Genomic DNA, 27069 nt, shown 5'->3' on the forward strand with positions numbered 1-27069 from the left:
TGTACCTGACACATGTTGGTGCTGTGGGGCGGCGGGGGATCCATGTCTCATATTTGGTGGACTTGCCCCTCCCTACGGAATTTTTGGGAGGCGATTCTTAAAATCATACTGGAAGTCTCGGGGGTCTTGGTTCCTAGCTCCCCCGAGGCGGCCCTTTTATTTATGTTCCCTATGCCACTACTCATCTACAAGTGCTCCCTAATTAGGCACCTCCTTCAGGCTGCTAAATCGGTTATTCCCCGCAAGTGGAGGGCGGCAGCTCCTCCACTCTTGGATGAGTGGTTTCAGGAGGTTGCCTTGATACAACGCATAGAACACTTCCTGGCTCAATCCCCGGCTGCCTCTGCACAATATACAGATACGTGGTCTCCGTGGCTTCAGTTTCTATCCTCTCCCACCTACCGCACTGTAGTGGCCTGAGGCCCAGTGCCCATCCCTCCCCACGAGATTTTGTCTGTGAGGGGACTGCGTGCGAGTGCGGAGGAGATTGCTGGTTTGCTCGGCTCACTCAGGTATTTATTAAGTGCATAGCGGCCTTTTCTTACTTTTATGTATCCATGATTATCCGGAGCTGGAGTCCAGGCTCACCATGAACTACCCTGGTCTCTTCCCTGCCTTGTTTGTCTCCTATTCTGTATTTCCCTTTCTTTCTTGTGTCTATTCTGAGGGGTTATATGCTTCCTGTGGTGGTGTTCCCATCCTATGGCCATAGCGTTTCAGGATGTACAGGAAGATGACTTATCGCACATTGTTTAGTTTTCCTAACCACTTCCTTTTCAGTCATACTCCTTCCCGTTATGGTGCCCAGATGGCTGTGGTAGTGTGTGCTCTTCATGGGTTGTGATGCTTACCCTTCTGTCTGGGCTGTGCCCTATTTGTCATGTTCTTTTTATTATGGGGACACATTTTCTCAGTATGTTTTTGTAAATATTTGTATTAAAACTAATAAAAAACGTTGAATTGAAAAAAAAACAAAAAAAAACACACGCATTTTAAAGATGTTTTTAATAAACATGCAATTTTTTACTGTTTTTTTTTTTTTTACATACTTATCCGGTGCAGTTTTCAATGCTGATTAAAAAATACTGGCCTAAAAATAAATGTGCCGTATTTTGTGTGCATTTATACATGCGAAACCTCTCAAAATATCAAGAAAGCATTGTTTGGGGCAGCGTTTTAAAGCTTTCCATTGACTTCAATGGGATGACGCTTTTTTTTTTTGTATGCGCTAATGACGCGTATTCCCATTGAAGTCAATTGGAAGCTTTAAATAAAAATTTTTTTTTAAATGCACGTCAAAAAATGCTGTGTGAACATGACCTTATTAAGCCTGGGAATGGGCATGTATATAGTATCTCAGTATATATAATGTGGACGGCTCCTCCAGCTAATGAGATATCTCAGCCACATATGACATGATAAAATAGAGTGCATTCATTCTAGCGGGCGCACATTCATATTGATGGGAGCGATAGTCAGATTAACATGTTGGAGCACTAACAGATCCCCACTTCCAACATTTAGGCCCCATGCACACGAATGTATTTTTGCGTCCGCAATTCATTTTAATGGGCTCGTGCACACGAAGTAGATGGCAACCTGAGTTTTTCAGACAGTTCCGTAACTGTCCAGCAGAGGTCCTCAGTGCATATGCAGAGAGTTCTGAGTACACTAGCTGTTCTGTAAGGGAGGGGTGGCCACCAATGTACACAGCGAGGGGGTATAATATTTCTTCTATATGGCGTTCATCAGTATTTTGCGGTGATTCCAGCACAGCGGAGCAAGTAGTTATACTTTGCCTCCCATACTACACAATTTCCTTTACAATGGACATCCCCTTTAAAAAAAAAAATTCTATAAAAACTAGTAAAAATTTAAGATTGGCATTGATCAGGGTCTCTTGTAACATAAAACCCAAAGATACCACAATAATGTCAAGTACAGGCAACCATTCCAATATATACGCTCTAAGAGAGTCGTTCAGAAGGGCAGATTATGGCATCTTGCCCTATGAACACCTATCAATGTTGCATTGTGACAACTAAACATACAACCCTATTCCGTAGGGGGTCTAAAATAATGTACAACCTATTCTAATGAGGCTCTAATTGTGTTTATTAGCACTTGTGGCATACTATTTTTTTTGCCCCCAGATGCTTTTTGGATGTCCCACGTTGTTTAGTGGGTGTAGTTGTTCCCGCTAGTTCATAATCCTACAGATGTTTACTTACCATCAAATAAAACCAGAATTATTCCTCTCTTCCACATAGATGTAGCCTATCCCTGTACCTGATAGATGTCGCCTATTCCTGTACCTGATAGATGTCGCCTATTCCTGTACCTGATAGATGTCGCCTATTCCTATACCTGATAGATATAGCCTATCCCTGTACCTGATATATGTAGCCTATCCCTGTACCTGATAGATGTAGCCTATTCCTATACCTGATAGATGTAGCCTATCCCTGTACCTGATAGATGTAGCCTATTCCTGTACCTGATAGATGTAGCCTATCCCTGTACCTGATAGATGTAGCCTATTCCTGTACCTGATAGATGTAGCCTATCCCTGTACCTGATAGATGTAGCCTATCCCTGTACCTGATATATGTAGCCTATCCCTGTACCTGATAGATGTAGCCTATTCCTATACCTGATAGATGTAGCCTATCCCTGTACCTGATATATGTAGCCTATCCCTGTACCTGATAGATGATGCCTATTCCTATACCTGATAGATGTAGCCTATTCCTATACCTGATAGATGTAGCCTATTCCTATACCTGATAGATGTAGCCTATCCCTGTACCTGATAGATGTAGCCTATCCCTGTACCTGATAGATGATGCCTATTCCTATACCTGATAGATGTAGCCTATTCCTATACCTGATAGATGTAGCCTATTCCTATACCTGATAGATGTCGCCTATTCCTGTACCTGAATCACCGCTTTATGGTTTTACATATTAAGGGTATCTTCACACAGAGTTTCTTTGCCGCGGTTTTCGTGGCCTTTGAATGCTGGGGGCAAAAAACACAGCAAGAAACACTTTTTCTGTCTCCCATTTATTTCAATAGGAGGTCAGAGACGGAATCGTGGAAAGAAAGAGCATGTCGCTTTTTCTTCCCACGAGCAGGAAAAAAACGCCTTTGCCTCGAAATTTAAATCGATGGGAGGCAATTTCGGCCCTTTTTTTAGTGCGGTTTCCAACGTGGTTTTCCGTGCCAAATATCTCTGTCCGAACCAGGCCTAATGGTTGTACACTGTGAATTCATGTGTGGGGAGAGTGGGCCCAAGGGGATATATACCAGCCCACAGGAGTCACAGCATTAGAAAACAAAGGGGTGCTCTATAATAAAGATCAAACTGTGCCCTCCATTATGGTATTGGGTTTGCCACTCAGAACAGAAGGTCTGATGTTTGTTTGCCCCTCCATGCCCTTTCCACCACCCTTGGGTCCTGCATACAGTAGGTTTTCACCACCCAATAGCAAAGGCGATGGGACAAATCATGGCCCAATAGCTGCCATTATGGCTTCCTCTTGGGGTATACGGGCCTGGGGGTCACACGCTGCATTCACATGCCTATGTTGTAAGGAAATAACAGAAGACCCTCAAGCTTGGAGTCCTCCTGTCCTATCATGAGTGTGGTATGGACAAGTCATGTAGCACCAGCAGGACCCCCTTTTTTTTTTTATAGGGGCCCCTCCACTTTTTTTATGCTCCTGCATATACTGTATGCTTTCTTGCTGCTCGATTTTCTTATCATATAATAATTGCCACCGAACAGTTTCTGAATTATTAAGGTCTATCTATTCCAACTTCCGGAGGAATCTGTGCACTTTCTCCTGCAGGGCGCTGTCGATTGATCTGTTCAGTTGCTGTTTCTCCATCTGTTTCTGTTGTCGTTGCCTCTCGACCTCCCTCATGGAAATGTTCTCTAGACAAGCAATCTGACTGAGCTCTTTGTACGTCAGTAGCTCCTGGCCCCTTTGTGACCACATCTGCCCTGGTGACATCACTGTCCTTTTTCTTTCGTGTTTCTCAGAAATCCGCATTTGTTTTCGACCCTCAGTAGGTTTTACTTTTGCGTCATCCATGACCGGAGATCTTCTGTCACTTGCTTCTTCCATTTTTTTGCCTTCCCTTTGGTTGTAAGAGATGCGAGCAATGCTTGGCAAGCAAGATGGAGAAGGCGGCCATTTTGAATTCATACTATTTTCCACGTATAGCTCTGTGCTTGCAGGGAGCTGGCTCTTAGTGAGGCTGGGGCGGTTCTTATCTTTTTTGTATGTGTGGATTTCATCCATGACATGGTCCAGTGATGACTGAGGTGTGATAGCCCTTTGGGTGAGCAGGTTCCTCCTTTGTCGGACAACGTCACTCACGGCATGCTTGAGTCGGATCAGACTTGCATGGTGCTGGTAGTGTAGACTGTCCAGTCTCACACACAGACATTCATCTTCTCTCTTGTTCTGGACATAAGCATTGGTTATAACTGGAGCAGACTTAGGTCTGTGTTTCATCGGTTTTTCCATGGTTTGTGATGGGCTCGTCTGTTGGAATAAAAAAGAAAAATGAAAAAAAAAAAACCAATCAAAAATGTCACAATTTCAAGACCTGTTCTACATGACAAATACTGTCAGCCATCTGAGTTAGGCATAGACTAGCCATAGAAATTAGATTCTTGCCAATAGATCCCATCAAGAACGGCACGGTCTGTTGACAATTTCATGTCTGTGGTGTCCAGCAGACTGTTCCCCCGAATTTGCCACCTGTTCAAACTGATTGGACAAATTCACATTCCTCAAATTTTCCAGAAGAATCAATCAGCAGACTACAGACCAATGTTGGCTGCCCGGACATGCTGGGAGTTGTAGTTTTGGAATAGCTAGAGAGCAACAGTTTGTGGACCACTGCTGTAGACTGTTTTATGGCTCCCTGTAGTTTATAAGCTGCTTCTTAAGGAAACGGTGGACTCTCTTCAGCCGTTCACTGAAGCAATTCTGATGTCAATATAATATTAGGGAATTCCTATTTAAAGAGGACCTGTCACCTCTCCTGACATGTCTATTATAGCATTGTATTCCCCCGTAAAATACCAATTTTGAAACATACTTTCTTACAACTCCACATTGTGTCATTCCTCTGTTATTCCTCCTAGAAATTTATGAATAACTGGGTGTTCCCATTCCACTTGTCCAATGTGGACACAGTCTTATTCTGTCACTATCACTGATTGGACATTGTCAGTCTGTGTAGGGACACACCCCCAACTGGTAACAGCAAGTGTTCAATATGTTCATCAGTGTTGTGGAGGAATAACAGAGGAACGGTACAATGCAGAGTTCTCCAGAATTGTTATGTCATGGGGAATACAATTATTTACTAAAACAGACATGTCAGGAGAGGCGAGTGGTCCTCTTTAACCCTTTTACCGACATTTGACGCACATTTACGTCATAGTCGGCAGGGGTAGAGTATGGAGCAGGCTCATTGGCTGAGCCCACTCCATAAGCCACGGGTGTCAGCTGTATATTACAGCTACACTCTTCTCTAATGGTGGGAATCGGAGATAACTCGGATACTGGCCGTTTAATGGTCAATTCAGTGGTGTATAGCAACTGCAGCATCTAAGCAGCTAGAGTGGGGACCTCTGTCATCCTATTGCCCCCCTGGTGACCGTGGGATGCCGATGTGTGCCATGGCAGTCTTGGGGCCTAATATAAGACCCCCGGGTCTGCTATCTTTGTGCTCCTATTAAACTTTGCCAGAGTCAAGGCGGGTACTTCGCGCATTAGGACAAGCATTCTCATCCCTTATGACAGCCAGTGTCCGCGCGCGATCGGGAGCGGGGCAACGGCTGTAATGCACAGCCACAGCCCCGCTCTAACGGCGGAGAGAAGAGAAACCTCTTCTATCCACTGTTAACCCCTTGAATGCCGCGATCAAATCTGATTGCGGCATTCAAAGTAAATAAGAGGAGGGACTGCTCTTTGATCGCTTCACAGAAAATCCGTGTGACGCGATCAAAGCCCATAACTTGTATGGCCCGACAGCCCAGGGCCGTCTGACCATATTTCCTGTTGTATTGGGCATACTGAGATATGCCCTAACAACTGCCTGCGTACAATCAGTACCCAGGCTAATGTACTGGCATATAGATCTATGCTAGTACATTACAGTTAAAAAATAAAAATCAAATTGAAAAATCCCTTTATGGGATTAAAAAAAAAAGTTAAACTAATGTAACAAATTTCAATGTTACATAAAAAAAACTAGTTAAAAAAAAACACACTTTTTTTTTACAATAATTAAACTTTTCAAAATATAAGTCCCAAAACATGAAATAATATAGACATATTTGGTATCGCCACGACCGTAACAACCTGAACAACAAATATATAACATTATTTATGATGATCGGTGTATGGTGTAAAAAATAAATAAATAAAACTGCAGCGGAACTGCTTTTTTTCTGCATTTTCGCCAAAACAAAAATTTATATAAATTAAACGATAATGTTTTTGTAACTCGTTCTGCAAAAAAACAAAGTCTCATAAAACTACATCGTACAAAAAATAAAAACGTTATGAGCGTCGGGATGCAAAGAGGGAAATATAAAAAAAATTGTTCTGTCCTCAAGGTCAAAATTGGCAGTGTCCTTAAGGGGTTAATAGGAGCCAGTAAATATCACCATATACTGCAATACAAGTATTGCCGTGTATTGTACCAGTGATCAAACAATCACTTGTTCAAGTCTCCTAGGTGGATTAAAAAAATGGGTAAAAAATTGTTGAATACACTTTTCTGTAATATCCAAAAATATGAAAATTTAAAAAAAACCTATTCACATTTTTCTCCCAGAGTAATGTAAAAAATAAACATAATAGGTATCACCGCATTCATAAAAGTCCAAACTATTATAATATAACGCTATTTAAAGCGCAGGGTGAACGCCGTTAAACAAATCAAAACTGCCAACTTCCAAATAAATGGAATGAAAAGTGATCAGAAAGTCGTATGTACCACAAAACGGTACCAATAAAAACTACAGTTCACCCCGCAAAACAAGCCGGAAAAATAAAAAAGTTGTGGCTCTCAGAATATGGCGACACAAAACAATATTATTTTTTAACTAGTTTTGTTTTATTTGTAAAACTAGTAAATCATAAGAATACTATATAAATTTGGTATCGCCGTAATTGTATTGACCCGCAGAATAAAGATAAAGATGTCCTTTTTATCGCAACAAATCCCAAAAAAACAATAAAGGAATTGCTGATTTTTTTCTATTCCATCCCACAAATATTTCTTTTTTCAGTACTTTGGTACATTATATAGTACAATAAATGGTGCGTAGAAAACTACACTTTGTCCCGCAAAAAATAAAATTCTCATAGGGTTATGTCGATGAAAAAATAAAAAAGTTATGGCTTATTGAAGATGGGTGAAAAAATGTAAAATGGCTGTGGCGACAAGGGGTTAAGCAATTATCTAATGCCTATTGCACACGACCGTGTGTGCCGGCCGAGTCCCATCCGTGATCTGTGGAAAGATAGGACATGTTCTATCTTTCCACGGATCGGAGAGTCGGGTCAATTTTCAAAGACCCGATTCACCCGCCAAAGTGAATGGTTCTGTGAAAACTATCGGGAGCCACTCGAATAAAAACAGCCGGATGCCACTCGTGAAAAACAGCCTGAGTGGCACTCAGTCGCGTGTAACTGGCATAATATAGCATTTTATTAATTATATAGAATCGTCCAGATGATAGAAAACCTATGGTGTCCAATAGTAGTGGATGGAGACCAGCAGGATGTTTTACGACAGCCTGTAGTCTGCAAGCAGGGATTCAATGCCGCCATGCATGATATTATCGGACCTCTCTCATGGATTACTGGAGCGATTCTGATGATAATGTTATAATGTGGAGGATCACTACTAAACGATTCTCCTATATCTGTACCATTATTTATACTGAAGGTTCCAGGTGACAGCTTACCTGCGGAGTATAATGTCCTGCAGCAGTGGAGGGAGATGTGTCTGTATCTGAGGACAAGCTCTGCACTGCACCTTCCCTGGTACTTCAGATCTCAGCACAATGAATTGATCGTGTTTTGTTTGCAGAGGTCACGTCTTCCCGTTAAGTTGTGGGAGGTCTGTACTTTCTTACTGTTTGGGTACAAATCTATTTACCAACTGAAAGAGGATACGGCGTTCTGTTGTATGGGATGGGGCAGACCGGTGCTTTCCACTATTAAAGATGCACAAACACAAAAGACTAACTATGAGTAATAAAATAATAGTAACACGTCATACCTGTCATGGTATAAAAAGTGAGCTATGTACATGGATAATGCAGGGTAGTTTGTACATGGTGGGTTCATATAGTCCCCAGTGTTTAAAGAGTAAATAAACTTTCAGAAAACTTCTTGCATGTCACAGTGACATGTCAGAAGTTTTGATCAGTTGGGGTCACGGAGACTCCCAACGATCGCTAAAATGAACCGGCAGAAGCGCTCGGGTGAGCTCTGAGTCACTTTGTTTCTGATCGGCTTTACTCGCAAAGTCGATGCAACTGTGTACAAACTCAATAAAAAGTCTATGAGCCTGTCAGCCAAAGCCAATGAGAAACTAAGCGACTCAGCGCTCACCCGATCTCTTCTGCCACTTCGTTTTAGCGATCGGTGGGGGTCTCTGTGCTCGCACCCCCACCAATCAAAACTTCTGACATGTCACTATGATACAATAGTAATACTTACAGGTGACCAGGCAGAACTAGTAGATAATAATAACACTTACAGGTGACTGGGGCAGATCTAGCAGATAATAAAAACAGTTAGCCCTCTTGCACACGACCAAGTGCCATTCGGAACAGTTTTCACAGCATCCGAGTGGCACCCGATAGTTTTCACTGACCCATTCACTTCAGTGGGTGAAACAGGTTCGTTAAAACAGACCCGACTCTACGATCCGTGGAAAGATAGAACATGTCTTATCTTTCCACAGGACCACGGCCGGGACTTGGACGGCACACACGGTCGTGTGCAAGATGGCTTACAGTTGACAGGGGCAGATCCAGCAGATCAGAAATTTCGCAAACTGACTTGTGGCAAAGGTGGCATCCTACGACGTCTTCAGTACGACCCATACTACTAGCAATGTTTGTCTATGGAGATTACATGGCTGTGTGCTTGATTTTATGCACCTGTTTGCAATGGGTGTGGCTGAATCACCTGAACTCAACAATTAGGAGGGGGGTCCACATACATTTGGGCATACAGTATATTTGTGTGTGTAGAGTAAGTGTATATATGTGTGTGTGTAATGTGTATATGATGAATGTGTATAAATGTATGTGTGTAGCGTATATATAGTGTATGTGTGTATATGATAAATGAATACTGGAGTAGAAATAGTTCACTTTGGCTTTCTTTGCACGCTCCATATGGGCCATTTCCCTTCGAGTTGAGAACCTGTTGTTACAAATTCTGATTTGGCTGATGTTATTCGCTCATTGCCGAACCTCAAAGTGGCAAAACCGTATACCCATCTCTAGTCCTTAGACTGTGCTTAGGAGTTAGACCATTGAAAAACTTTCCCATTCCTCTCAACTGTGTTGTTTTTTTGCATGATTGTCCCTCAAAATTGGTCTCCAAAAGCTTATACAAGTATGTGTAAGGAGTTTCTGGTCGGTTTTGTGGGTATTCCTATGGGGATCAGGGACGGTACTTGAATGGTAGACTTTTACCTCCTGACTACAGAAATTAATTTTATAACATAAGTTATAATGACTCACCCCAGTCATAATCCCCAGTATTCACCACATGCTGAATAGACGGACAAGTTGAAGCTACGCTGCTGGCGAGAGACAATTGTTGCTGACACTTCTGTCGCTCTCCTCGGTTGTTGTTATTGGGGAGGCCGCTTGTTCCCTTACAGGAAGAATCTGTTCCTTTTGTCCTTCTTTGGTAAATTGTCAGAAAGAAACACCTCTTGTCATCACTCGCCTGACAGGAGGGAGGATATTACCTTTCTCCTTTTGTGGCAGTAATCACAGTGGTCGTGGTGATGTGTGCAATGTCAAGTTCCACTTCGGTTTCCTTGCCCATAATATGTTAAAACTAAAAAAATAAATATATATATATATATATATATATATATATATCAAGGTATACAAGGTATATATACTTGTCAACTCTCTAAATATACTTACCTCTCCCCGTTCCTGCTGACCCAATGATTAGGTTTTCGTCTGCGGTGGTGCCCGGGAGTGCAGAGCAGTGCAGGAACAGGGAGAGAAGAGTATTTGTGCGTCTGGTCTACATCTGTTTAAGGGATAGTAGTCTGGTCTGGGTTGTGTATAGGGGATAGTAGTCTGGTCTGGGTTGTGTATAGGGGATAGCAGTCTGGTCTGGGTTGTGTATAGGGGATAGTAGTCTGGCCTGGGTTGTGTATAGGGGATAGTAGTCTGGTCTGGGTTGTGTATAGGGGATAGTAGTCTGGTCTAGGTTGTGTATAGGGGATAGCAGTCCGGTCTGGGTTGTGTATAGGGGATAGTAGTCTGGTCTGGGTTGTGTATAGGGGATAGTAGTCTGGTCTGGGTTGTGTATAGGGGATAGTAGTCTGGTCTGGTCTGTGTATAGGGGATAGTAGTCTGGTCTGGGTTGTGTATAGGGGATAGTAGTCTGGTCTGGGTTGTGTATAGGGGATAGTAGTCTGGTCTGTGTATAGGGGATAGTAGTCTGGTCTGGGTTGTGTATAGGGGATAGTAGTCCGGTCTGGGTTGTGTATAGGGGATAGTAGTCTGGTCTGGGTTGTGTATAGGGGATAGTAGTCTGGTCTGGGTTGTGTATAGGGGATAGTAGTCAGGTCTTAGGTCTGTATGGGGAATAGTCTGGTCAGAGGTCTGTATTAAGAGAATAGCCTGATCTAGGGCTGTATTAAGGGGAGTCTAGACTGGGGTCTGTATTAAGAAAACAGTTTGGCTTGGGGTCTTCATTAAGGGGTAGTCTGGTCTGGGGTCTGTATTAATGGGATGCCAGGTCTCAGTTCTGTATTAAGGGGACAGTCTGGGGTCTGTATTAAGGGAACAGTCTAGTCTGGGGTCTTAATTAAGGGGAGTCTAGCCTGGGGTCTGTATTAACCGGTTCAGGACCGGGCTATTTTGAGCCTTCAGGACCAGAAACCGTTTAGCCATTTCTATCACGCGTTAGTTAAACAGCTATAACTTTTTTATTTGTTGGGCTAGCGACGTGATTTTTGCGATGTTTTTCCGTAGACAATGCAGGATTCTTTTTGTTATCATTTTTATACACATCCTTTTTGCTATTTTAGAATTTTTAGGCTTAAAGTTTTAAAATAATAGTAAAAAAATAAGCTTTTTAACAAATTTTTTCTGGTAATAACATAGATTTACCCTAAAATAGACCTTTTACTTGTGATCGTCCTTGTTTACCGTAAATTTTAATATATTACGTGTCTATTTTAGGGTAATTGGGTCAGGGCTAGCGTTACAACAATGATTGGCGGGGGTAAAGTTTTTTGGGGGTGGGTATTTATTATTAATTTTTTTTGCACTTTATTTTACTTTTATTATTATGGTCTGTCCCTCAAAGGTCAGAAAAGACCTCTGCGGTACTTTATATTTTTTACTTTATTTTTTTATACCATGCACAGCAGCCCAAGTTACAGGGGAAATCAGCCCTCTCATAGTGACGATTGTCACTAATAGGGCTGTGCTGTGTCTAGTAAGACCCAGCAGCAGCCTGCCACTAACGGCACCCGGCAATCAAGTGACCAGTCACATGATTACCGGGACCAATAGAGGCAGCGGCAATGCCGCTGCCTTTATTCATATACACAGCGTTCATTGAGCGCTGTGTAGAAGAGATCAGAGAAGACAGAAGCAGCGAAAGCTGCTTCTATCTACTCCTCAGGGTCCCCGGCAGTCGTTGACAGCCGGAGACCCGACATTCAGCTGCCCGATTGCTCGGGCAGCAAGCTAAAACCCGCGCCGTTAATAGTCTATGGAACGGGTTTTAAGGACCCCGACCGCCTGCCGTATATACACAGCCAGCGGTCGGGAACCAGTTAAGGGGACAATCTGGTCTGGGGTCTTTATTAACGGGAGTCTAGTCTGGGGGTCTATATTAATGGGACAGTCTGAGCTGGGGTTTCTATAAAGGGGTGTCTGGTCTGGGGTCTGTATTAAGGGGGAGTCTGGTCAGGGGTCTGTACTAAGTGGGTCAGGTCTTGGGTCTATATTAAAGGTGAGTCTGTTCTGGGGTCTGTATTAAAGGAGTTCTCCCACAAACACATGTATCCTTTATCCACAGGACAAGAGATACATGTGTGAATGCTGGGGGTCCGACCACTGGGACCATGACAATGGAGCGGAGGTGCGCATGCCCGACCAGCGCTCCATTCATCTCTATGCAGCTGCCGGAGGCAGCGGTGCCGGAAGTCCCATAGAAATAAATGGAGCTCCGGTCATTTATGCGCACCAGCGCTCCATTCTCATGGAGCACTTCGGGGGACTTTTGGTTCCCCGTTTTCCTTATCGCTGTGGATAGGGGATACATATGTTTTGTGGGAGAACCCCAGTCTGGTCTGGTGTATTTATTCAAGGGAGTCTGGTCTGTGGTCCTTAGGCGGAATCTGCGTCTGGGGACGCATGTAGGGACCCACCTTATAGAGGTCGTCTTGTTGTGGCAGCGGGGATCACACAATTTGATCAAAATTTGTGCCAAGAACCTCACTAATGTAAGTAGATTCAGCAGCAATGCATATTTATTTATTTATAGTGTTTAGGTGGCATTGGTGTTCGCAGAGTGCTGTCGCCATTTTTGGATTATCTATCTATCTATCTATCTATCTATCTATCTATCTATCTATCTATCTATCTATCTATGTCTACTTGCCTGTTTCTATTTATTTACTGTTATTTTATAGACATATTCTGCAAAGAATTTCCTCATTGGAGCTCACAATTTTATTCCCTATCCCTGTCCTGATCACTTTGGTAGAGACCATACCTTACATCAGTAGGGTGGACTAGACTCTACAACCTGGATTAACCATCTCCAATCCCAGAGACACAGACGATCCACCTCTCAGCCAGGTTTTGTGTTTTGTGTCCGGTCTGTGGGGTCCCTCAGGCAAAATATTTAAGGGCTTCCACATGGAGATTACTCTGGCCTAAATAAAAGTACAATACAGGGCTGAAATAATGAACCATACAATGGCAAATATAGTACTGCTGCTTATATAATACTACTGCCATACAGTACTTACATAACAGTAGCATGCAGTGTATACACAACAACAGTGCCCAATTAATTATTACTATACAATTTTTCCCATGTTATCTTTTTCTCTCTCCTTCTCTTTTCCAGACACAACAATGAAGCCGTCGTGCTGGTGAGAGGGATATTTTTCCGATAAATTCCAATACTATCTGTGCATGGTCATTAATGGTCGAGATCAAAGATATTCAAGTGGGTAAATTCCAATAAGCTGCAGGGGTTCTACATTCATTATGAAGTGAAATGTGATCTTCCTGTCTAAAGTTTCATGCTGTGTTTGTAAAGCTAAATAGACAATGTCAGAATATGCTGGGGTTACTGTCAGAAGGTGGCGACTACTTCTCCAGTGATATTATGTATGGCAACACACACTATAATTATCTCGGACATGAGCAGTGGCCTTGTCTTTCTGTCACCTGTAACATTTTAGTGCAGAGAAGTCCCTCAGGATTCTGTATGAAATATTAATCTACTAACTATTTACTCCCTGCCAACCATACAAAAGCACTGCATTGTATTCAGTGTCAGTCCTATACGAGGAGCCAGAGTAACAGGGGAGGAGTTATGGGGAGGAGAGAGAAGGGGCTGTGCATTTCAGTGAAGCATGAATGACTCTGTGACTATGTGATCCATAGCTGCAATAAAATGGATGCTGTAGCTGCTTTTAGACATTATCAGATATGGAATCTCACCACCCTCCTTATAACAATCAGAGACAGAGTTATCTAAACTACCCCACTTCACACTTGTAGGGGAGCCCTCAAATGCAATTCTAGAAATAGGTGCCCAAAGTCATTCAATGTACAGTATTGTCTAATAATTCTGCACGTCATAGTCACTTTCTTCTCATGTTGGGTTTTCTGGATCACGATACATCATTTTGGAGCATATCTGCATTATAGTAGATCTATGGGGTTCCTTGCTTTGTCCAACCCCTCTTACCTCCAGTGAAGCAGACATCAACATTTGCAAAATTAATGGCTAATTTTCCAAAAACTACAATAAAACTCATCACTAGTTGAGCACTGCCTGCTATAGCAAATCAATGTTTATATCCAACATGCAGCAATAAAAATAATGCTGCAAAATTCATTTAACTCAGCATCCGACCGTTCAGGAATTTTGATCCAGCACAAGTTTTCAGCACAGACAGAACTGCAATGAGTTAATTAAAGAACCCTCGGCCTATATAATATGATAAGTAATGTAAGGGATCCAGGTCATTTTTAAAGGGGAATTCCACTGAACATTGACAATTTTGTTTTAGGTTCTATTTCACCTTGATCTTCTTTTATTTTATGCATGGAACACCAATAGAGACAAACAGTGCATTCGGAAAGTCTTCAGACCCTTTCACTTTTTTCACATTTTGTTATGTTGAGGCCTTGTGCTAAAATAAAATAAAAATAATATTTTTTCCCTATCATTCTGCACTCAATACCCCATAATGACAAAGTGAAAACAGAAGTTTAGAAATTTTTGCAAGTTTACCAAAAATGAAAAACTCTAATTTCGCATGGACATAACTATTCAAACCCTTTGCTATGACACTTGACATTTAGCTGTGGGGACCTCCGAATTCACTAGATTATCTTTGAACTGTTTCTACATCCCTTGGAGTCCACCTGTGGTAAATTCATTTGATTGGACATGATTTGGAAAGTCAAACCCCTGTCTATATAAGGTCTGACAGCTGACAATGCATATCAGAGCAAAAACCAAGCCATGAGGAGGAAAGCACTGCCTGTAGAGCTCAGAGACAGGATTGTGTGGAGGCTCAGATCTGGAGAGGGGTACAAAAACATTTCTGCTGCACTGAAAGTTCCCAAGAGCACAGAGGCCTCCATAATTCTTAAATAGAAGAAGTTTGGAACAACAAGGACTCTTCCTAGAGCTGGCCGCCCCACAAAAACTAAGTAATCGGGGAAGAAGGGCCTTGGTAAGAGAGGTGACCAATCACCCAATGGTCACTCTGGCTGAGCTCCAAAGATCCTGTGTGCAGATGGGAGAAACTTCCAGAAGGTCCACCATCACTGCAGCACTCCACCAATCTGGGCTTATTGGAAGAGTGGCCAGAAATAAGCCTCTCCTCAGTAAAAGACATATGAAAGTTGCCTGGAGTTTGAAAAAAAGCACCTAAAGGATTCTCAGAATGTGAGAAACAAGATTTTGTGGTCTGATGAAACCAAGATTTTGGCCTCAATTCTAAGCATCATCTCTGGAGGAAACCAGGAACTGCTCATCATCTGCCCAATACCATACCTACAGTGAAGCATGGTGGTGGCAGCATCATGTCTGGAGGAAACCAGGCACTGCTCGCCACCTGTCCAATACTATCCCTACAGTGAAGCATGGTGGTGGTGGCAGCATCAGAGGAAACCAGGCACTGCTCATCACCTGCCCAATACCATCCCTACAGTGAAACATGGTGGTGGCAGCATCATGTACGGAGGAAACCAGGCACTGCTCATCATCTGCCTAATACCATCTCTACAGTGAAGCATGGTGGTGGTGGCAGCATTAGAGGAAACCAGGCACTGCTCATCACCTGCCCAATACCATCCCTACAGTGAATCATGGTGGGGGCAGCATCATGCTGTTGGGGTGTTTCTCACCGGCTGGGACAGGGAGACTGGTCAGGGTTGAGGGATAGATGAATGGAGCAAAGTACAGAGATATTCTTTAATGAAAACCTGATCCAGAGTGCTCTGGACCTCAGACTGGGCCGAAGGTTCCCCTTCCAACAAGACAATGACCATAAGAACACAGCCAAGACAACACAGGAGTGACTTAGGTGCAACTCTGTAAATGTCTTTGAGTGGCCCAGCCAGAGCCCTGACTTGAACCCAATCGAACATCTCTGGAGAGACCTGAAAATGACTCTCCACTGACGGTCCCCATCCAACCTGATAGAGATAGAGAGGATCTGCAGAGAAGAATGGCAGAAAATCCCGAAATCCAGGTGTGTAAACCTTGTGGCATCATATCCAAGAAGACTGGAGGCCGTTATCACTGCCAAAGGGGCTTCAACTAAGTACTGAGTAAAGGGTCTGAATACTTAGGTCAATGCAGTAGTTTTTAATTCTCAATAAATTAGCAAATATTACTAACATTCTGTTTTCACTTTGTCATTATGGGGTATTTAGTGCAGAATAATGGGGAGCAACTTGAATTTATTTTTATTTTAGCACAAGGCCTCAACATAACAAAATGTGAAAAAACTAAAAGGGTCTGAAGACATTCCGAAATGCATTGTAAGTGCTAAACACAAAATGCAGTAAAAGGAATATACATTTTATTGATACGCATTAAAAACATGCGTAACATTAAAAAAGACCGGGTATGGACCACATAAAACAACAAATGGGTATCATGGACAAATATCTGGTCAAATAAGAAGAGTAAATGATCCACCAGAGCTGTAGCTCGAGTTGTAATAGTACGGGAAGGATTGTAAAAATAGCAACAAAGCAAGTAAATATACAACATTGTAACTCAATGCATAGAGAAAAACCTATGGACTCTGCTAATAACACTGTCATTTTTAAGGCAAATGCCTAAGACCAATAGCCATGTATACCCAATGCACTTTATACAATAGACTTATACTGAAAATGCTTGTTCTCCATAACTAATATTTACACATTCCGCAATATTTACCTATAATTTATAATAATTAACCACTGGATTATAATAAGAAATCAATGACATGACCTTAATACAATGAGAATATTCTTACAAAACCTCCTGTCATCATCAGTTTGTGTGTCACAAAATAGAATTGCCTGCAAGAAGTGGGACATGAGTATTTATATTTGTAATGCACATCTTATGGAATGGGTGCACACAGGGGGAGGGGGGGTTCCAGTTGCCCTGAATCCACCCCCTGTGACCAGAGTCGAAAGGCCCTCCTATACTATGGGACTCAATTGTATCCTCGTCCTTGGGACGCGGATACAATTTACGGCACTGGCGAGCCAAGGGAACCATCAGTTCCCTTTCCTGCCATTTGGCGCTTTTGTTGTGATGCAGGCGGCGCGATTATGTAATCGCGCCACATGCGTCTTTCAGCTGGAGCAGCCCTGGTCAGAGGGGAAAAGGCATGCAATGATGGAGATGACGGCACGGGAACAGGGACTGCTGGGTGGCGCTATCTACAGGGGGTGTGTGGCGCTATCTACAGGGGGTGTGTGGCGCTATCTACAGGGGGTGGTGTGTGGCGTTATCTACATGGGGGTTTGCGGCACTATCCATAGGGGATGGTGTGTGGCGCTTCTACAGGAGGTCATGTATGTCGCTATCTACAGGGGTCATGTTTGGCACAATCTACATAAGACACTGTGGCACTACTTACAAGAGACACTGTGGCAGTACCTACAGGAGATACTGTGGCACTATCTACAGGAGACATTGTGGCACTATCTACAGGAGATACTGTGGCACTACCTATAGGAGACACTGTGGCACTATCTACAGAAGTCACTGTGGCACTATCTACAGGAGACACTGTGGCACTATCTACAAGAGACACTGTGGCACTGCCTATAGGGGGCACCGTGTCACTATGTACAGGGGACACTGTGGCACTAGCTACATGTGCACTATGACACTACCTGCATAGACACTGTAGCAGTACCTACATGGGCAGTGTGTGTCACTGCCTACATTGGCACTACCTACATGGGCACTGTGTGTGGCACTACCTACATGGGCAGTGTGTAGCAAAACCTACATGGGTACTGTATGCACCAAACAAAAAGAAAATTACAAAAAAGAGAGAAATGTTTTAAACACACTTTATTCCATGGCTGGTGTGCCTTAAAGGGGGTGTCCATCTGCTTTGCAATATCCCCTTCTGTTAGAGGGGTCTCCAGATAAAACACTGATCACAGAGTTTCCATATGCTGGAACACAGTGATCAGCTGGAACATGTGGGGGAACCTGTCACTAAGTTGTAATGACGGGGGTGGGGAGACAGACAAGTGAGCCCTAATCTACCCACCACTCAGTCCCTGCCTACTTGCAACGACCCGCCCTAGGCGACGGGGTACAACTGGGCGACGGTCCCTACGCTCAATAAGTGCACGACAGACAGACAAGGGTACAAAGAGCTAGGGGGAGAAAGGGGCAGTTGCCCACGGCAACACCGTGAGCAACAAGAGAAGTGAACAAGCCGAGTCAAACCAGGAGAGTATGAGGTGCCAAACGCAGAGCAGGAGAGTAGTAAACAAGCCGAGTCAAACCAGGAGTGTACGAGGTACCAAACGCAGAGCAGGAGAGTAGTTAGCAAGCCGGGGTCAATATGAAGCAAGGACAATGGTACAAGAAGCTGCAGCAGGGCCAGGAAACCAAACGAGAAGAATCACAAGCAAAGGAGGAACAGGAAAGGCAGGTATAAATAGACAGAGGGCGGGAGCTAGCTCAGTCTGGCCAGGCTGTGATAGGTTCTCCCACTCCTAAGCCTGCCACCCTGAGTGGTGGAAGATGGAGTCAGTCTCACAGACATAGAAGCAGGTGCAGACTGATTATCTATGGGCGTTAACCCCGAAGCTGTGCCTGGCAGATCCTTTACATAAGTGTTCAATTATCCTGCAGCACCACCATAGGGGAAAATAAGCATTACACAGTTCTCTTTAAAATCAATTAGCTGTCCATGTAATGCACTGACGTGACGATCCTTAGGGTACGAATACACGTGGCATAAACACGGCGAATTTTCCGCAACAGATTAATTGCGGAATTTCCGCAGCGTATTACAGTAGCAGAAGTGTGGGTGAGATTTCAACAAATCTTGTCATAAATGTCCCTCGTGGGAAAACCCCTTTAAGTCATGATTTATATTGTGACACATTTAATTTTATGTGACTGCTTTCAGACCGTTCATTGTTTATAGACGTCAGGCCGGTCCGCATATAACTCTGTAGGGACATTTCTAAATCACGCAGTTGCAGGAGAGGAGAGCGCATTGTCGGAGACAGCCGGACTTCCCTTAGAGAAGGCAGAGACCGTTTATTACCGTCTCCTCCATCCTGATATCTCAATGAGCTCTGTGTATACAGTTCAGGTAGCGGCAGGTGATCCCGAATGCCTGATGGGTCTTTGCAAATCCAGATCTAAAGTCCATGTCAGGAGTCTGTATTTCCTCTGTAACATAACTAATATGTCAGCCCCATTTACAGGGAAAATAAGCAATGTAAAAAAGAAATAAAACGCCCCACCAAAGGTCTCTTATAACGCTATGGGAGGATGGCCATGTTTCAAAATTAAATGAAATAACAAAAAAGCAACAGCTACAACAAAGAACGCCCCCGCTGACCCAAATCACAGCGGTAGCCTCATTCTGACAAAACTATACATCCCCTCTTTAAAAATGTCTGAAACATAAAGGGGGACACAATTAAAAAAACTTATTTTAGTGGTGCTATGTACTATTAAAATAAAAATAGAAGAAATATAAAAACCAGATTTTTTTGTTGTTTTATATTTGAACTATTTTCTCTAATAACACCAAAAATAGAAAAAACATATTAATATAAAAGTGCCAAAAAAATAAAGCCCGATAAATCTTGGAAAAAAAACGCAAAACTTATTTAATAATGGAACCAGAAAAAAAACTTTGGAGATTTCAAACCAGCATGTACTAAAAAAAACTGAACTGTGCCTGAACATAAACAGGGGAAAATGGACTGGTCTGAAACTGGTTAAAGTACAAAAAAAAACTAAAACATTATTGTATACTGCCTAACTCATCTTTCCACGCTTCAGTGATGACCATGGTCACACATTGGAAGCTGACGCCATAGTAACAGATCCTGCCGATCAGATGACGTAATGATCACCTCACTCTCAGCTGTGTAAAGTTACCAGGGCAACTGGCGAAATTAATGATGTTACCATTGAAGGGTTATTTAAACCCAATTATCCCCATTTCTTGCCTTTATCTCCAGTGTTTCTGCCTCTATCCTCCTGCATTATTAATGTATCTCATTTGTCAGCTAGAAGAGGATGAGTAACTCATTCCACTTGATTACCAAAGTTATGAAGGATCAGGAACAGCCTCTTCGTCACCATGGATAGCTAAGAAACCCCCATTTATCTGGAGCTACAAGATCACTAGACATGGTCACTGAATCCCGAGGCATGCTACTGGGCTAGTGGACCAGCAAAGATGGTTAATAAACCATTAAATCATCAGTGATGGCAACTAAACCACTGGATCGCCAGGGATAGTAAATGGATCACCAGTCACAGCTGTTAACATGATGATTTCCTAGGGATAACGCTATTTTTCCCATTGAAATCTATGGGCAGTTGTTTGAAGGCATTCAGCTTCCGTTTAAACACCCCAAAGAACGCCTGAAAACACTGCGTGTGAACATACCCTAAGAGCCATCCCCTGGTTTCAGCTTTTTAAGTAAATAGGTTTAACATGTTGGATTTTAATTTGCCGATCATTTCTTCAACCAGGTGATAAGTACTGGCAGATGTATATTGCAGTTGCTTATCCCCCTTTTAGGCCCTATTCACATGACAGGGATTCCCAGCCATGCGACAGACGTTTTTTGAACGGCCATCACACAGCCGCAGTAGGAATAGAGCCCAAATGGGGCTATTCACAATGATGATTTTTTTGCTGTATGTAGGAGCCGAATCCCTAATCCCCGGCCACAGCATTGCCGAAGCTGTGGCCGGGGATTCCGCTCCAGGAGAAGTCCCTAACTTCACTGTCTATATATGGACAGTCACGTCAGGGACTTCTGAAGCGGAATCCCCGACGCTGTGGCCGGTGATTCTGATTCAGGAGAAGTCTCTGACTTCACTCTCCATATATGGACATTGAAGTCAAGGACTTCTCCTGGAACGGTCCCCTACAGTGGCCCTATCAGGAAGGTAGGGGGGTGCCATCTATGGGGGAGTGATATGTAAAAGGGGTCTGTGAGGCACTACCTACAGGGACCCCCTGTAGGTAGTGCCACACAGCCCCCCTTGTAGGTAGTGCCACACAGCCCCCCTTGTAGGTAGTGCCACACAGCCCCTTGTAGGTAGTGCCACACAGCCCCCCTTGTAGCGAGTGCCACACAGCCCCCCTTGTAGGTAATGCCGCATAGCCCCCTGTAGGTAATGCCACACAGCCCCCTCTAGGTAGTGCCACATAGCCCCCTGTAGGTAGTGCCACACAGCCCCCTTGTAGGTAATGCCACACAGCCCCCTGTAGGTAGTGCTACACAGATCCCTTTTATATAGTACCCCCCCATAGATGGCACCCCCCTACTTTCCTGTATATAGCACCACTGTAGGGGACTGTTCCAGGACAAGTCCCTGACTTCAATGTCCATGTATGGAGAGTGAAGTCAGGGACTTCTCCTGGATCGGAATCACCAGCCATAGCGCCGGGGATTCCGCTTCAGAAGTCCCTGACGTCACTGTGTCCATATATGGAGAGTGAAGTCAGGTACTTCTCCTGGAGCGGAAACACAGGCCACAGCGCCGGGGATTCCGCTTCAGGAGTAAGGGACCGCTGCAGAAGTCCCTGACGTTACTGTCCATATATAGACAGTGAAGTTAGGGACTTGTCCTGGACTGGAATACCCGGCCACAGCTTCAGATTCCGCTCCTACAGGGAGCAAAAAAATACCCTCCTCCTCCTCACATGCACTTCGCACTGTGAGGTGAAGAGAGTGAGCGAACGGTAGAATGCACGGCCGTCACTCAGATCACATCCGAGTGACAGCCGAGCTTTACCTGGCCCTATAGACTTCTATGGGAGCTGGGCGGCCGGGATAACGTCCAAAAATAGAGTATGTACCATTTTTTGACGGCCCGGTTTACCGGCCCGTCAAAAAATCAGCCATGTGAATAGCCCCATTTGGGGTCTATTGGGGCCAGGAATCCCTGTTGTGTGAATAGGGCCTAACTATGGCAATAAACATGCATACTACCACTAGATTTCTTACTATTAGTAGTACAGGCAGGTGAATGGAGCACCGACCTTTAGTAATAAATATTAGTAAAAGCTGCATAATCACTACTTCTGCTACATACTACATATATTGATGGAAACACATTGTATATCTTATAAAGTACTGGCTGGTGTAGGCCCTTGGGCAATATTTTCCTTTTGCACTCCATATAAACTTGCCCTTGTGACATCCTGGTACAGTTACAATGGTCACAGTGTATCACAATACGGGCATAAAGCACACAGTGATGTCACAATACATGTATAATAAACACAGTGATGTCACAAAATAGGAATATTTGATTATGCCAAACTGCTTGAGAAAGGGGTTTGTTGTTTTTTCACACTTCTCCCCCTAACCTTGCTACCTATCTTTGATAAGTGCTTCCCAAACCCCATTTCCAAAGAGCCCTGGTTTCCATGTCTTGCACTGATGAAGGCTAATAGGCCCGTCACAGCTGTATCCAAGTTAGAATAAATGGCTCTATACTTATTAGGCTGTATCTGTGTTAGTAGACTACTCTATTGTTTCTGCTAAAAAACTGAAACCTTACGGAACGGAGACAAATGGAAACTATTTGGAACGGAAGCATTACCATTGAAATCCGACGGAAAGCTGCAACGGAACTGATGAACGGAAACCAACGCTGATGTGATCAAGACAACAAATCTCACAGGACAAGTAAATGGCTAGATGGTACCAAAGTAATGCATTACCACCTCCAAAATATCTCAGAAGAAATTATTACCAGAGTAGAAAACTCTATAATCACATATATAAACTGTAAAGGATTTGCCAGACACCGCTTCTGTGTCGACGCCCGTGGGCAATCTGTCTGCACCTGCTCCTATGTCTGTGAGACTGACTCCATCTTCCACCACTCAGGATGGCAGGCTTAGGAGTGGGAGAGCCTATCACAGCCTGGCCAGACGGAGCTAGCTCCCGCCCACTGTCTATTTATACCTGCCTTTCCTGTTCCTCCTTTGCCTGTGATTCTGCTCTGCTTGTTTCCTGGCCTTGCTGCTGCTGGTTGTACTACTCATCCTCTGCTTGTTATTGACCTTGGCTTTCTGACCACTCTCCTGCTCAGCGTTTTGTACCTCGTTCACTCCAGGTTTGACTCGGCTCGTTCACTCCTCTTGTTGCTCACGGTGTCTCCGTGGGCAGCTGCCCCGTTTCCCTAGCTTCTGTGTACCCTTGTCTGTTTGTCTGTCTTGCACTTACTGAGCGCAGGGACCGTCGCCCAGTTGTACCCCGTCGCCTAGGACGGGTCGTTGCAAGTAGGCAGGGACTGAGTGGCGGGTAGATTAGGGCTCACCTGTCTGTCTCCCTACCCCGTCATTACATAATCACAGGCACCATATACCTAGTCTACCCTGGTCCCTGACACATCTATGGACCCCCTTGAGACCCTGGCTCAGCAGATGCAGGGCCTCTCCCTACAGGTCCAGGCCCTGGCTCAGAGGGACAACCTGCATGATGCTACCCTGGTAGTGCCCCCCACCTCACCTCTTGAACCCCACCTCAAGTTGCCTGACCGGTTCTCAGAGGACCGGAAGACTTTTTTCTCCTTTCGGGAGAGTTGTAGGCTCTATTTTCACTTAAAGCCCCACTCCCCAGGTTCTGAGAGCCAGCGGGTGGGTATAATTATGTCCCGGCTCCAGGACGGGCCCCAAGAATGGGCCTTCTCCTTGGCTCCTGACGCCCCTGAACTTTCCTCCGTTGATCTTTTCTTTTCTGCTCTCGGGCTAATTTATGACGAGACTGACAAGACTGCCTTTGCTGAGAGTCAGCCGGTGACCTTACGTCAGGGTAAGAGACCTGTAGAGGAGTATTGTTCTGACTTTAGGAAGTGGTGTGTAGCTTCTCGGTGGAATGACCCTGCCTTGAGGTGCCAGTTTAGATTGGGTCTGTCGAACGCCCTGAAAGACCTGCTAGTTAGCTATCCCTCTTCTGACTCCCTAGATCAGGGTATGGCTTTAGCGGTACGACTTGACCGACGTCTCAAGGAACGACGACTTGAACGTTTTTGTGCCTTCTCCTCTGACTCCCCCATGATGCCTCCCGAGGTTCCGTTGCTTCGTTCTTCCACGGAAGACTCGGATGTACCTATGCAACTCGGGGCCTCCGTGTCCCCCCAACAACGTAGAGAGTTCCGCAGGAAGAATGGTCTGTGCTTCTACTGTGGGGATGGCAAGCATCAAGTGAACAACTGTCCTAGGCGTAAGAATAAGCAGCCGGAAAACTTCCGCGCCTAAGTGATCATCGGGGAGGTCACTTGGGCGCACAGGTATTTCCTGTAAAGATGAAACCTAATAAAATCTTGCTTCCCTTTCAGGTCTCTTTTGGTGGTAGGTCTGCTACCGGCAGTGCCTTCATGGATTCAGGTTCTTCTGCTAATATTATGTCTGTAGAATTTGCTGTCTCTAGCTATGCCATTGATTGATTTGCCTAAACCTGTCCCGGTAGTGGGTATCGACTCCACTCCTCTTGCTAATGGTTATTTTACACAGCATACCCCTGTTTTTGAACTCCTTGTGGGCTCCATGCATTTGGAGCAGTGCTCTGTACTGGTGATGCAGGGATTATCGTCCGATTTGGTTTTAGGCCTTCCCTGGTTGCAGTTGCATAATCCCACGTTTAACTGGAATACTGGGGATCTTACCAAATGGGGTAATGAATGCATGACGTCATGTTTTTCTGTTAATTCTATTTCTCTCCCTGAGGAGGTGAACACTCTACCTGAGTTTGTTCAGGACTTCGCTGATCTTTTCTCTAAAGAGGCCTCCGAAGTGTTACCTCCTCATAGAGAATACGATTGCGCAATCGATTTGGTACCAGAAGCTAAGCTCCCTAAGGATATTTAATCTCTCTTGTCCCGAACGTGAAGCCATGAGAGAGTATATCCAGGAATGCCTGGCCAAGGGTTACATTCGCCCCTCTACTTCTCCGGTAGGTGCTGGCTTCTTTTTCGTAGGGAAGAAGGATGGTGGTCTTAGGCCGTACATCGACTACCGGAACTTGAATAAGGTCACTGTAAGGAACCAGTACCCCCTTCCTTTGATTCCTGATCTCTTCAATCAGGTTCAGGGGGCCCAATGGTTCTCTAAGTTTGATCTACGGGGGCTTATAACCTTATCCGCATCAAAGAGGGGGATGAGTGGAAGACTGCGTTTAACACGCCCGAAGGTCATTTTGAATACCTCGTCATGCCCTTTGGGTTGTGTAATGCTCCCGTGGTCTTCCAGAATTTCATAAATGTGATTTTAAGAGACTACCTGGGGGTATTTCTTGTAGATTAACTTGATGACATACTTGTGTTTTCCAAGGACTGGTCCTCCCACATTGAGCATGTCAGGAAGGTGCTCCAGGCCCTTCGGGAAAACAAACTGTTTGCTAAGACCGAAAAATGTGTGTTTGGGGTGCAAGAGATACCATTTTTGGGTCAAATCCTCACTCCTCATGAATTCCGCATGGACCCCACCAAGGTCCAGGCTGTGGCGGAATGGGTCCAACCTGCCTCCCTGAAGGCGTTACAGTGCTTCCTGGGATTCGCTAATTATTACAGGAGATTTATTGCTAACTTCTCGGTCATCGCTAAGCCTCTTACGGATCTCACTCGCAAAGGTGCTGATCTCCTCCACTGGCCTCCTGAGGCTGTCCAGGCTTTTGAGGTCCTTAAGAAGTGCTTTATCTCAGCCCCAGTGCTGGTTCAGCCCAACCAAATGGAGCCATTCATCGTGGAGGTTGACGCCTCCGAGGTGGGAGTGGGTGCTGTCTTGTCCCAGGGTACCAGGTCCCTCACCCATCTCCGTCCCTGTGCCTACTTCTCCAGGAAGTTTTCGCCCACTGAGAGTAACTATAATATTGGCAACCGCGAACTCTTAGCCATTAAATGGGCATTTGAAGAGTGGCGCCACTTCCTGTAGGGGGCTAGGCCCCAGGTAACGGTCCTTACCGACCACAAGAATCTGGTTTTCTTAGAATCTGCCCGGAGGCTAAACCCGAGACAAGCTCGATGGGCGTTATTTTTTACCATATTCAACTTTTTGGTCACCTATAGGGCTGGGTCTAAAAATATTAAGGCTGACGCACTGTCGCGTAGCTTCATGGCCAGCCCTCCTTCGGAGGAAGATCCTGCTTCTATTTTGCCTCCAGGTATAATCATTTCCTCTATTGATTCTGATTTAGTCTCCGAAATTGCGGCTGATCAAGGTTCAGCTCCCGGAAACCTTCCTGAGAACAAGCTGTTTGTTCCCCTGCAATTCCGGCTAAGGGTACTTAGGGAAAATCATGACTCTGCACTATCTGGCCATTCAGGCATCCTGGGTACCAAGCACCTCATTGCCAGAAACTACTGGTGGCCTGGGTTGCTTAAAGACGTTAAGGCCTATGTTGCCGCTTGTGAGGTTTGTGCTAGGTCCAAGACTCCCAGGTCCCGACCAGCAGGCTTACTATGTTCTTTGCCCATTCCCCAGAGAGCTTGGACCCATATCTCCATGGATTTTATCACCGATTTGCCTCCATCTCAAGGCAAGTCGGTGGTGTGGGTTGTAGTAGACCGCTTCAGTAAGATGTGCCACTTTGTGCCCCCCAATGCTAAGACGTTAGCTACCTTGTTTGTCAAACACATCCTGCGTCTCCATGGGGTTCCTGTCAATATTGTTTCTGACAGAGGGGTACAATTTGTTTCATTGTTTTGGAGAGCCTTCTGTAAAAAGTTGGAGATTGATCTGTCCTTCTCCTCGGCTTTCCATCCTGAAACTAATGGCCAAACGGAGAGGACTAATCAGTCTCT

The 27069-nt window shown here is 44.4% G+C and overlaps 2 protein-coding genes across 2 annotated transcripts in view; one reads left to right on the forward strand and one right to left on the reverse strand.

The window, feature by feature from the left end:
- PFN4 (profilin family member 4) overlaps window positions 1-13488 on the forward strand; it is a 74681-nt gene extending 61193 nt beyond the window's left edge. The window contains exon 5 of the mRNA XM_075863849.1: window positions 13402-13488. Within this exon, the coding sequence (XP_075719964.1) occupies window positions 13402-13430 (29 nt within the window). The 3' untranslated portion in view covers window positions 13431-13488. The remainder of the gene's footprint in view (window positions 1-13401) is intronic.
- Window positions 1135-8240, reverse strand: LOC142760652 (uncharacterized). Its single transcript, XM_075863846.1, has 2 exons — window positions 8007-8240; window positions 1135-4557 (listed from the first exon to the last, which is right to left on the reverse strand). The coding sequence occupies exon 2, from the start codon at window positions 4537-4539 to the stop codon at window positions 3814-3816; it is 726 nt and encodes a 241-aa protein (XP_075719961.1). The 5' UTR covers window positions 4540-4557; window positions 8007-8240; the 3' UTR covers window positions 1135-3813.
- Window positions 13489-27069: the final 13581 nt, after the last annotated feature.

The sequence above is a fragment of the Rhinoderma darwinii genome, chromosome 4 (genome assembly GCF_050947455.1).
Source record: "Rhinoderma darwinii isolate aRhiDar2 chromosome 4, aRhiDar2.hap1, whole genome shotgun sequence".
NCBI lineage: Eukaryota > Metazoa > Chordata > Amphibia > Anura > Rhinodermatidae > Rhinoderma > Rhinoderma darwinii.